Here is a 13,246-nt window from a genome sequence, read left to right on the forward strand (position 1 = left end):
CCGAGGATGGGACTCGAAGGAGTTTCGACGGTGGATCCCTCTGTGGGTGGAACATTTTGTTGAAAAACAGCTGCAACGGACAGAGTTGCAGTCTGGCGTGTGGCACCACTGCAACGGCGGAAGCCATATGTCCTAGAAGTCTCTGGATGGACTTTGCCAGAACCGATCTGTCTCGTCGTATTCGATGAACATGGCAAGCGAGAGTCAGTTGTCTGTCCTGATGGAGGAATGCCTTTTCCAACATCGAATCCAAGTGGGCTCCGATGAACGTAAGCTTCTGTACCAGAAGGAGAGAAGATTTCTCAGTATTAATGCAAAGGCCCAGGTCGTCCAATAAGGTGCAGGTAATACGGATAGAAGTGAGGAGCACTTCCCTGGACCTGGAGACTAGGAGCCAGTCGTCGAGGTAAGGATAAACTTGTATGCCCTGGAGGCATAGATAAGCACAGACAGGGGCCATGCATTTAGTAAACAAACTCGGAGCAGTAGCCAAACCGAAAGGTAGAACCACGAATTCGTAGAAATTGGGGGCAACAGCAAAACGAAGGAAACATCTATATTTGGGATGGATTGCAACATGAAAATAGGCATCCTTCAAGTCCAATGAGGTGAACCAGTCCTCTTTCCTAAGCAGCGGCAAAATATTTTGGAGGGTGGTCATTCGAAACTTCGTCACAATGAATCGATTCAGACCATGTAAGTCCAAAATCGGACGCAGGCCACCATCCCGTTTGGGAACGGTAAAGTATCTAGAATAGAATCCGTGATGCCTGTCACATTGAGTTACTTGACGAATCGCTCCTTTATGAAGAAGTTGTTGTATTTCATCGAGCAGTACTGGTTTGCAAGATGTAAACCGAATCGGACTCGATGGAGGAACGGTGTCGAATTCTATCCTATAGCTGTGCTGTATGATAGATAATACCCATCCATCAGATGTGATGGACTCCCAAATGGGGAGTCGGCTTCGCAGCCGGTCCCCAGATGAGAGGGGGTGGGTATAGGATAGGGTAGAGGAATGGTTTGCCAGTCCCGTCAACGCTGCGTCCTGTCATCATATCGGCGACAGCCCTGCTGGTAGCGTTGTTGGGGCTGTTGTCGACGGCGCTGCTGCTGTTGCCTGTGCTGAGGCTGTTGCCTGGGATGATATGGCTGTCTGTAGGGCTGATGGTTCCATGGCCACTTACGCCTCGGAAGCGACTGGAGCTCCATTCGTTGGGCCATCAAGCAGGACTCATGTTTTTTAAGTTTATGGTTCGTCTTTGAATGGAAAAGCCCGGACCCGTCGAAGGGCATTTCCTCGATGCGCCACTTGGTCTCTTCTGGGAAGTTGGCGCTCCTCAGCCACGCATGCCTGCGAAGAGAAATGGCACTGACCAATGCCCTCGAGTTAGTGTCCACATGGTGCCTGGCTGTGGACAACTGTTGCACCGCAACGTGCATTGTCTCCTTAATCAAGACTTTGGCCAATTCGCCTTGTTGGTCTGGGAGGGCCGAGACGACGTTGTGGAGGCATTGCATTATAAAATACTGGTATCTCGCCAATGTTGCCTTATAGTTTGAGATACGCAGCCCCAAGCCTGAAGCTGCGTAGACCCTCCTGGCCAAGAAGTCGATCTTGCGGCCCTCCTTATCTCGCGGCGCGGTGTGACCCCTTGCCTCTCTTCCTTGGGAGGACTCCACCATGACCGAGTTCGGCTTGGGGTGTCGGAGGAGGAATGGTATGTCCTTCTCCCGAACCCGGTATATGGCTTCGTACCTCCGCGATGTTGGGTGAGAGGGCAAGTCCCAGAGCTGGGTCATCGCCTGCTGTAGGGTGGTGATCAAGGGCAGGACGATGGAGGTGGACTGCTCCCCGTGGACGACGTCATAGATTTTATCTGTAGACGGTCCTGGCCGCTGGACGGCGTCGATGCCCAGGGATTGGACGAGCCTGGACATCAGCTCCGCAAAAGAAACGTGCGACTCGTCCAGTGATGCAGGGCCCTGGGAGGTCACCATGACGTCGGGAGAGGTAGAATCGACATCCGAGTCATCAGAGTCCGCGCCGTAGTATGGAGGGGCCGAAGAAGACGACTCCACTGGCAAAGCGGACCGGCTGCTTTCATCCCGAGGTACCAGGGACGTGCGCCTTGGATCCAAAGGCAGTGGGCGATCACGAGAGCATGGTGGGGACCGATCCCTCAGCATGGGATAGTACTCAGTCGAGTATGGCTCGCCCCAAGATGGGAAGTAGGAGCGATGCCAGTCCTCGAATCGCTCGGATCGCTGCTCCCTGGAGCGGCTCCGGTGGGCCCTGGGCGGGGATTTGACGACATCCGCCTCCAGTGTGGCCAGGGGCATAGGCGTTGGTGACCTAGCCCTGGGGGGAGAGTCCTGAATCTCTCCGTCAGAGATCGAGCCCCACTGAAGAGATGGAAGCAGTTCGATCAGAGGGCCAGCCACACGATGGGGAGACCCTCGAGGGGTAACCCTCATGGCTGCCTGGAGCACCGGCTCGGTTGGGGTCGGTACGATGGTTGGCGCTGGTACCAACGCTGCCGTCAAACCTGAGACATGGTGTCGGGGTCGGCCCGGATCCTTCGCCTTTCGGGCTGGCTTAGAGGGCTTCTCTTTCCTGGCCTTTTTGGCAGATTCGTCAGCATCGGCGTGCTTGCGCTTCTCGCTTTTCTTTTTGGGAGAAGCTGGTGGGGCCCTCAATGTAGAGGCACCTTCGTCCGACGGGCGGGGGGGCAGGACGACCGCAGCTGGGCCAGGCTTCGGAGCGGCAACCAGTGGGTCGGACTGCATAAGAGCCCGATCCCACAGGAGCCTCCGAGGTGGTTCTCCCGATTTTTTCTGGCCTGCTTGGAGAAGGCCAGACAGTGGGAGCACCTGTCAGTCCTATGCCCCTCCCCCAAGCAGAGGAGGCACAGGTCGTGTGGGTCAGATGGTGACATCTTTGACTCACACTCCGCACATTTGCGGAAGGCCGCTCGCAGCGCCATCGCAAGAAGAAGAAGAAAAAGGGAGACAGTGCAGAGGGTAAGAATATATTTTTGGTTTTTTTTTTTTAGAAGAAAAAAATAGAACGGTAGAACTGCAGAATAACTAGAGCTAAGAAGAACTGTAGAAATAACTAGAGCTAACAAGAACTATCAGGGATATAAAACTGGGAGTAAAAGGAGAAAAAACAGGCTACGAGTAATGATCAAAGTGATAGTCGAAAGCGGCACGAGGCACAGTGAACGGCGGTCGCAAAGACTGAACAAAATGGCGGACACTCTGCTCTTTCTAGGCTGTGGGGGAGGGGGAGCGGAGCTTTTTTTCCGCCAAAATAAACCGTTAGCTTGTAATCTTCCAGCTAAAGGCACTGCGCAGGCGCAGCTCCCATATGTGTGATGCACAGAGGCCATGATGAAGAATGGCAGGGACCTAACAGAGGTAGAAGAGATTAAGAAGAGGTGACAAGATTACACAGAAGAACTATACAAGAAAGAGCTTAACGTCCCTGATAACCATGATGGGGTGGTCACTGACCTCAAGCCAGACATCCTGGAATGTGAAGTCAAATGGGCCTTAGGAAGTCTGAGCAACATCAAAGCTAGTGAAGACGACAACGTTCCAGCTGAGCTATTCAAAATCCTAAAAGATGATGCAGTAAAAGTGCTACACTCAATATGCCAGCAAATTTGGAAAACTCAGCAGTGGCTATAGGATTGGAAAAGGTCAGTTTACATTCTGATCCCAAAGAAGGACAATGCCAAAGAATATTCAAACTACTGCACCATTGCACTCATTTCGCATGCTAGCAAAGTTATGCTCAAAATCCTACAAGCTAGGCTCCAGCAGTATGTGGACCGAGAACTACCAGAAGTACAGGCAGGGTTTCGAAGAGGGAGAGGAACTAGAGATCAAATTGCCAACATATGCTGGATCATGGAGAAAGCTAGGGAGGTCCAGAAAAACATCTGCTTCTGCTTCATTGACTATGCTAAAGCCTTTGATTGTGTGGATCACAACAAATTGTGGCAAGTTTTTAAAGACATGGGAGTACCAGACCATCTTATTTGTCTCTTGAGAAACCGATATGCGGGTCAAGAAGCAACAGTGAGAACTGGACACAGAAGCACTGATTGGTTCAAAATTGAGAAAGGAGTTTGGCAAGGCTGTATACTGTCGCCCTGCCTATTTAACTTAAATGCAGAGCACATCATGAGAAAGGCGGGCCTAGATGAATCACCAGTTGGAATTAAGATTGCTGGGAGAAATATCAACAACCTCAGATATGCAGATGATGCCACTCTCATGGCAGAAAGTGAAGAGGAACTAAAGAGCCTCTTGATGCGGGTAAAGGAGGAGAGCACAAAAGTTGGCTTGAAACTCAACATTAAGAAAACTAAGATCATGGCATCCGGTCCTCTCACTTTCTGGCAAATGGGGAAGAAATGGAGGTAGTGACAGATTTTATTTTCCTGGGCTCCAAGATCACTGCAGATGGGAACTGCAGCCAAGAAAGTAAAGGCGCTTGCTCCTGGGGAAGAAAGCTTGGCAAATCTAGGCAGCATACTAAAAAGCAGAGACATCACCCTGCCAACAAAAGTGCGTATAGTCAAGACTATGGTTTTCCCAGCTGCAATGAATGGCTGTGAAAGCCTGACCATAAGGAAGGCTGAGCACCGAAAGACTGAGGCCTTTGAATTGTGGTGCTGGAGGAGACTCCTGCGAGTCCCTTGGACCGCAAGGTGATCAAACCGGTCAGTCTTAGAGGAGATCAACCCTGATTGCTCTTTAGAAGGCCAGATGCTGAAGATGAAACTCAAATACTTTGGCCACCTAATGAGAAGGAAGGACTCCCTGGAGAAGAGCCTAATGCTGGGAACAATAGATGACAAAAGAAGAAGGGGACGGCAGAGAATGAGGTGGCGAGATGGAGTCACTGAAGCAGTCGGTGTGAGCTTAAGTGGACTCCGGGGGATGGTGGAGGACAGGAAGGCCTGGAGGAATGTTTTCCATGGGGTCGTGATGTGTCGGACATGACTTCGCGACTAACAACAACAACAACATACGCCTATGAGTTCTAGTTAGTAAAAAGGTAGTCATACCAACAGTAATCATGATCTGGTGCAGTACCATTTTGCTTAGAAAGTTCTTGAAAGGAGATGAAATACAGGAAATTTCTCATGGAAATTAGTTCTAAGGTGGCAAATATATGACTATTTAAGGATGTGTGTATAGCAAATTTAGAAATTGTGACAATGGGGAAAGGATGGGTGGCTTATTGTGTAATGCAAACTCTCCCATTGTTTCTTAAATGAGTTTTTGAGATCTGTAAACACTGTGACTTTTAAGCACTGTTCTCTATACCTTGAAAGACATACTCTACCAAGGCATATCCAGAAAGAGAACAGGAAAAAATGAAGTTGACAGCTGCAGTCTGAAGAAAGGATTTCTACATTCCAAGTCTGAGGAACCTACTTAAGGAACGCCATCTCACTTTTCAAAGTGTTATGCCTATGTCAATGCAAGAGAGAGGGAAACTGAATAGGTTCAGAGGCAGTATACCTGTGAGAAAGACATGCTGGGGACAAAGCAGTTGGGGGTATCTGCTGCCTTCAAGCTCTGCTTTTGAGTTTCCAAAAGCCATTTCCTTGTCACTGTTGGGAACAGAACACTGGACTCTTAAGATTTTCTGGAATATTGGCCTGATCCAACAGGACAGTTCTTAGAGGAAAATGGCATTTTTACTGTACCCACTCTAATCATGTTTCAAATGTCTTTCAAAAGCTTTGGGTAACTATGTTCACAGAATTGAAATGAATTGCATTCTGCAATTTCTAATGAGCAAAGTACATTATCTGTGAAAAACGGCACTTGTGATATCACTGGTCTCCATATCTGTGTCCATGCCACAGATACACAGTGCTCTAGATCAGATGATTTATTGTACTTTGAAACAGATGAAACCAAAAGTCTTCATTCTACTGGAAGGGCAAGCTTACATAGAAACATTTGGACACAGGGCTATCCTTATGTATTTTAAAATGCACAAGACACAAGTAACCTACTTTTTTAGAGCTACTGTAAAAAGGTAGGTTAATTGGAAAGATGAATGGATTGTACTTTAGTGTTTCACACAATGAAAACAAAATACAAGTGGTGGTTATTACATCTGAACTGCCTCTAATCCAATTGCATTACAGTTCAGCTGACCTTGCATCACAGAGAAAGTTGGCTTTAACTCACATATTAAAACTCTGAAGATCAGTAAAGCCAAGGAAACAGAAATAAACTTCAAAGTTTTAATAAATAAATAATAAAGTTTTAAGTAAAGTTTTAAGTTCCATTTGTGAACACAGAGACCTTGCAAAGCAGAGAAAAGATGACAAACTAAAAACCTAACACCCCTGTTGTACTACCTGACCTAAAATATCACTGAGTAGTGATAGCCTCTACATCTGTCCAAGCAATTTCTGGGCATACTTATTTTTACACAGGTATATTCTTAGAAAGTTTGTTATATATTATAAATTACAATTCTTCACTGATAGAAAGATGGCTGAAAGCACAAATGACCTACTCACAGCAAGACAGTTTAAGCCTCCAGTCCTCTATACACTTACCTGTGAATATGCATCATTAAAACATAGTAGGCTTACTTCTAAGTAACTTGCATATGGATGTATTTCATATTTTATGACAATTTATAAGATTTATACATCTTACTTGCTAATCACATGAGGAAGTGTCTAATGCTGGCAATATACCAGGTCTAAACACATTACACTAGCAGAAAAGAACTGCTACCACAACAGGAAATTAGCATTTCTTAGTGCAATCCAGCACATTACCTGAAACTGCTGTTTCTCTAATGGGACAGATGGGTGGAGCTCCCTTCCATAAACTCTGCTGATTTGGACTATTTTGGAAGGAGTAGTTCTGGTTGCACTAGTCAGTACTAATTTCCCATTTCACTAGCAGACTTTGTTGCTAGAGTACTGGCAGTGGCAGCACTGGATAGTGTTTATAAAGAACAGGATGATGCTTACCAATGTTAGTTAACTAAGCCATTCACACTTGTTTCAAGTCATACCTCTCATTTTTTAAAATGTAAAGTTAGTGAAGATATCTTTGGTAACTGCATTCTTTTCTGTGCAACAACTCATGTCTTTCCCCCATAATCATCTTGAGCATAATTTTCTGTCCAACTGGAGACTTACTGCCAATTGCTATGGCATTTGTATTTCACCCTTTCACCAAGGGGTCCAGTGTAACTTACAAATATTCTGTGAGATAAGAGTATACAGTGCCTAAGACTACACATGAGTTTTATGCCTGGCTGGGAATTTGAATTGGTTTTCTTAATCTAGATTGAACATTCTAGTTCAGCAGAGATAAATCCTTACAAGGAGATTTAGTGTTATATCTACTAAGAGCTTCTATCCAATCACTTTTGCACAAAATTATTTTCCTAGGGCTATTCTCTTGAATAGAACAGAACAGCATCAAGAAGGCTTACCTTCTTTTCAGCAGTCAGCAATCAGATTGCCTTACAGGATTGTTCCTGCTTTATAATTTTTCTGGAAGCAGGAATATGGATGGGTTGCTTTAACTTGTTACAAGACAGAAAACTATGAACACTGTTTACCTGCCAGTCTCTGACCTCTTCTCCAGGCTGTTGTCCTGTTTATCCTTCTCCAAGTCCTGTACAAGAGTCATTTGAATGGGAGTGTTTCGTCCATCACTGCTTGTGCTGCCCCTCTGCTGGGATGTCCTGAATTCAGACTGGGAATTGCGTTTCATGGCTTGAAGCTGAGCGAGTGGTACAATGTCGCAGCCCTGTGGCCTATGCCATACTGTCTGCTGTGTGATGGCATTATAGTAATAGAAACGGTTGTTGTTTTGGTCAAAGAGCTCCCACCACTGGTTCTCATCAGACTGACGGACTCTGAGGTTGGGTGGCGGGTCCCAGCCACATTCCCCAGTTGTCAAGTTGACATACATTCGCTCCCGGGAACGGGGCTCAATGATCTCCACCCAATCGGAGCTGGAACAATAAAGAAAAGACAGAGTTGGTTTGAGCTAAAAGCATATGATAATCTTCCCAGAACCACATAAATTACAAGACTGGGATTTATAGAATACTGCACATAAGATTTGAAGTGCCATATTGTATATATTTTCTATATTGATCACCTATTAGAATATCAAACTTCACAGTGATAGCCAGATAAAATACAAGCGAGAAAACACCATATGGCAAGCAATTTGTTTGAAGTGGTTCCCCATTTGGTGTGGAAGAAATTCACCATACCAATTACAACTGCTCCCCATGGGAAGCTTCTACCACATGGCAATCTTTCAGGAAGCAACCATACTGCACATATCAACAGCACCACTGCCTCAGTTCCAAATTGCAAAATGAGAAAAAATAACTGTCCTACCTCATAGGATTCTTTTGAAATAATAGGAAATAATATTACTATATTAGTAATAGTCAAGCCCAAGTGTAAAATATAATTGACAAGAAAGAGACAAGCTTGTTTTTTTTCCTATTGTTGTTTCCTGTACGCCTAATATTTAAATTGTACTACTGGTTGAAATGAGGGCTACACCATAGCAAATTGTACCAGCAAGCAAGAGGACTGGAACAGTACTATGGGAATCAATGCCTGGAAGGCCTTAAATACCAAATCATTGTTCTCACATGTGTAAACAAGATAGGCTCCAACTCTGTCTGACCTGAATGGTACTGCTTTGTCAGGGAAATTCTTAGTGCAGTGACAGATAGTATTTTGTCATTTTAAAGTGCCACAGAAAAGTATGCATCACCCCCCTTTGAAATTCAGTAGAGTCCATCTCAATGTGCTCATTCACAACTTTCACCAGTTATTGGCAAATACAACAAATCATACAATATATTATTTTAATACCGCATCTTAAACCTGAACATATTGTGCTATCACAGTAATCCTGGGCATTACTCAGGATATGCATCTTGCAACAATTACTTGTGTATATCGAAACACAGTGTTCTGTTTTGGGGTGAGGCACCAAGGCAATAAAAATGTAAAGAAAGTTTAAAAAAACAAAAAACCTCACCTGAATTGTACATCCCCCTTCACAACACAAAAAGTGCACATTTATTATATCAACTAAACATGGACATTTTCTTTGTGAAAACACTGTAAATTTAGAAGATAGCAGTTCATGGCATTCAACCAAATAACCTGACTAGTGCACCTATTTTCTAAAGCCAGATTACTTAATTTGACAACACTTAAGATAGTATGCAAGCATGTAGACAAAGCAACAGTGTAGCTAACACTTCTTACCCTGTTTGCAGCTCAAACACAAAGGGAGCAGCTGCATGGGGGCTTTCTTTGGGGGCTAGATGCACTAACTCAGTGTGTTTATCTTGAAAACATACAGACTTAATAGGTTTTCAGACTCACTCTGATCCCTCACACTCTGTGGGGCAGATGGAGACAACAGCAGGACCTCCACCAGCTGTACATGTAGTCCTCTATTTCATCGGCCTTTTCTTTTTCAAGGGATTTTGCCTGAATTGCTAGCCTGGTACTAAAGGACTAAACTGAAAGCAGAAATAGCTCCCATGCAGATGAGCCCTAAGATTTACCTATTTCTCCTGGGATTGCTAGAAATATGAATATTTGAAGAATTACCCTCTTATCATAGTGGTGAGCTATTCTGAACAACATTGTTTTACACTTTGCATACTGAATGCTTATGTTATATTTTAATCTTCTGCTTTTATTATACACAGAAAGGCAAAAACGGGTATGGATAAAGTGGAAGCTACTTGTCTAAACACCTGAGTATAAAGCATTGGTGAGGATAGAGTCTCAAAAGACATGACTGCTTATCGAACCCACATCTGTCTGCTTGAAAAGAACAATCATTTTACAGAAGGCCAATCAATTTCTTCAAAACATTTCAATATAAATTCCCAACCCCACTCTCCACATTGCCTTCCCCAAACCTCCTATTTCCCTTTTCACCCACGGAGGCTTTCTGGCCGTCTCCAATCCAGTGCCCCATAGACCACTTCGGCTTCATTCTCTTGACCATAGCTCCAGGTACCATGTGGACCTTCTTGTCACTTTCCCAATTGCAGCTCCCATAGCGCTGTGGGCATCCCAATTGTAGTGCAAGAGACCCAGAATTTTCTCAATAGCCCCCTTAGCATTTGTTTTTCTTCTTTCAGCATTCTTCCTGGACAGTGTGGTGCACTCCAAAGCAAAGTGCAAGCCTCCAGTCACTAGTCATCTTTATTTTTTTTAGAAATTAATATCTAGAGAAATTAAGATGGTAGGTTTCAGAAGGTTTTCACTGAAATATGTCCTGCTCTCCGGGGGTGGAGAGGATAATTTTTTTGAGCAATTAAAATTGGGAAAGTCAAGTGCTCTGCAGGTGCCAAGGGAGCGATCTACAGACACTTCAGTAAGTCATGGTGCTGTATCAAGAACCACTGGCTTACATGCTATTTAGCTCCTAAAATTATAAGAAAAATGTCTCTGGTTACCTGTGAAAGACATATAATATATTGCGCTTATATAATTCAGACACCAGGTGTCCTTGTATGGTACTGGAGCTCTCCAACAAAAGGAAGTGCCTCTTATTTAGGACAGCTTCCCTTTTTCTGGTATCCTTTTCTTTCCAAACAATCTAATATTAAATAGATAACAGCTGTGTTCACACTAAACAATAAACTAGAATTATGGAGAATCTTGGCTTGTGCTGCTATATTCTGTTCTTTTGGTCTTGTTTGGCTCCTTCCAAAGTTAACCAGGAAAGAAGCAGCACTTTGTGTGTCATCCAGACAGGCGCTTCTGGCCTGCTGGTTCCAAGGAAGCCAGGAATTGTAAGCCAACAACAACTCCTAGTTTGTGATTTTCTTATAAGCTGCAGAACAAGCCAAAAGCCCTGGTCAGACAACATGCTAAACTCTCATGTCCTGGTTTCCTGTCTGAGCAAGCCAGAGCAAACAGGCAGCTTGTAAACTATACCAGGATTCCTGGAAAACCGTGGTTGTTATTAGCATGGGCAACTAATGATTCCATACAAATTTATACACAGGGTGTGTGTCCTGGTTAGTTTAGCCATTCCCACTGGTGAGAAGAAGCAAGCAGGAGGCTATGTGCAAACCAACAACTGAAACCAGGAAGGACCTTTCATAGATTGTTGTCACCTGAAGATGGCTAGTCATGCAAACAGAAAAATGGATGACCCAGACAAACAGGCTGACTTTTTCATTACATTTTGTTTTCCACATTGACAGTGCCAAACACTCCTTTTCCATTTTTTGTGAATGGAATGATCAACCTCTCCAAATAACTGGCATGTAGTACATAAAATTCTGTGGCAATTCAGCAAAAGTTTTCCCTGAAAAATAAGCTGCTACAGAAGATGTTTTCTTTGACCGGCTCCCCTGTGATTTACAACCACGCTAAACAGTTGTGCTCAAGGTAACACCTATTCAATTCTGTAACAATGCCCATGAACTACACGACAATAAACAACATACTAGTGGTTCTGTGGAATACTATCTCCCTTGTGCTGCTTTGTCTCTCAGTCTTTATGTTCAAAACTGAAATGCTTACAAGAGAGGGTTAAATTCAGGATTATGTAGTTTGCATTTACAACTAGAGCCTAAAGAGGCTAAGTTAAATCCTAAAGGCAACAGACGTTCATGGGGTGATCATCCATTGCCCGAGACTAGAATTTGATGCAATATTGACAAATGCATTATTTCAGTCCCCTACCCCCACCATTTGATGAGAATGTGGGGGCTGCAATGCCACTTCCAAGGGGAAAATAGGCAAGCAGGAAGATTATGTGCTTAACGTCTCACATCTTCATTTTTGCAACACTCAAAAAGCAGCAACTGGCTGTTTTTTTCCTAGCAGAACTCACTTTTGACCCTGGTTAGGATAGAAAAACTTATATCTATAAGAAAAGACTGAGGTCAAAGGAATGGTTGTGTCCTCTGGACACAGCAGCATGAGTTTTAGGAAAGAAACATGGAGTTGGGAACTATGGTCTCATCTAGTCTTACCCTAAACATGATTCTTCACTATCCTGCTCTCTGTACACCCCAACTTTTCTTTCAAGAAGAAATAGGAGTGTCCCTTTAGTGTTTGTGATACCTTTCACTCTCACTTTCAGATACAGAGTACCAGAATTTTTTGGTTCTGCATGGGATCATCTTTCTCATAAATTCTTTCAGACTAAATGAGAAACTACCCAGAGTCAGTTTTTGTTCACCAAAGGACACCAGGTAAGAAAGTAATTAGAACCCTGGTCTAGATTGTGATTTAGTAAATGCAGTCAAATTAAATGAGTGATTAGGAACAAACATTCACCACTTCAAAGATCCAAGAATTATAAGACAGCATTGGGTATTAGAACAAAGAAAAGTATATTAATTGTGCTTTGACTACTCAGATTTGTCTCTTTTAGCACCCACTAATTTTGCTTGGAGCAGGAGGCAGAAAAGGACCTAACTCCAGCAGCATTAAAACACAGTCCAGAGACACCCTTTAATTTCAAAGTCACCACTGCTGCTGGGGGGCACAGTAAGTACAGTAGAACCAGTAGACAGAGACTATCAAGCTAAGAAGAGAAAACATAGGGTGCTACTTGGCTCCCATTGCTAGGGAGCTCACTTACAGTGAGAAGGAAGCTCTCTTTTCCCATGTGGTCAGTGCAAACTCTTTAAAGAGCTGAGGGTGGAATACAGAACCTACACTAGCTAGCACTATCATGTTATTTTTAAAAACAAATCTTAAATTTATTGTGCATCATATTCTCTTTTACTGTAAGCTGCCTTGGAGGTGTGTTGTCAGACAGAAAGGCAGGATATAAATATTCTAAATAAATAGTACAGTAAGCTTCAATCTCTTGGTAGAAACCATTTGTATACTGTGCTCATGTTGATACAGTTTTGGGCATTTTTGTACCTAATTTGAACCGTATTTCATGAAAAACCATAACTAAAAGATCGACTTGATACAAGTAGCATAGAGAATGAATATTTTTCCAGAAAGTACAAGCATTCGGCAGAGCACAGTGACTCAGACAAGGGAAACCTTAATGTACATGATAAGCCAGCATATTTTAAAATACACCTGATCAAAAGGCAAGTAATATCCTTGCAATGAGTGCTCCTCCCCTCCCTGGAGGGCCCAGTGCCTGTATGGACAAGCAATTAGCCAACCACATGCTGGATAGCATGTCAGGTAAA

General features: G+C 43.8%; 1 protein-coding gene across 5 annotated transcripts in view; it reads right to left on the reverse strand.

Annotated features, from left to right (window-relative positions):
- The window catches only part of LOC123031994 (rho GTPase-activating protein 39-like), a 97,926-nt gene that overhangs the window by 41,145 nt on the left and 43,535 nt on the right, over window positions 1-13,246 (reverse strand). For all 5 annotated transcript variants that reach the window (XM_044447566.1, XM_044447564.1, XM_044447565.1 and 2 more), the window contains one exon: window positions 7,628-8,026. In XM_044447566.1, coding sequence (XP_044303501.1) covers window positions 7,628-8,026 — 399 coding nt within the window. The remainder of the gene's footprint in view (window positions 1-7,627; window positions 8,027-13,246) is intronic.

The sequence above is a fragment of the Varanus komodoensis genome, unplaced genomic scaffold (assembly GCF_004798865.1).
Source record: "Varanus komodoensis strain SLA01 unplaced genomic scaffold, ASM479886v1 scaffold52, whole genome shotgun sequence".
Taxonomy (NCBI): domain Eukaryota; kingdom Metazoa; phylum Chordata; class Lepidosauria; order Squamata; family Varanidae; genus Varanus; species Varanus komodoensis.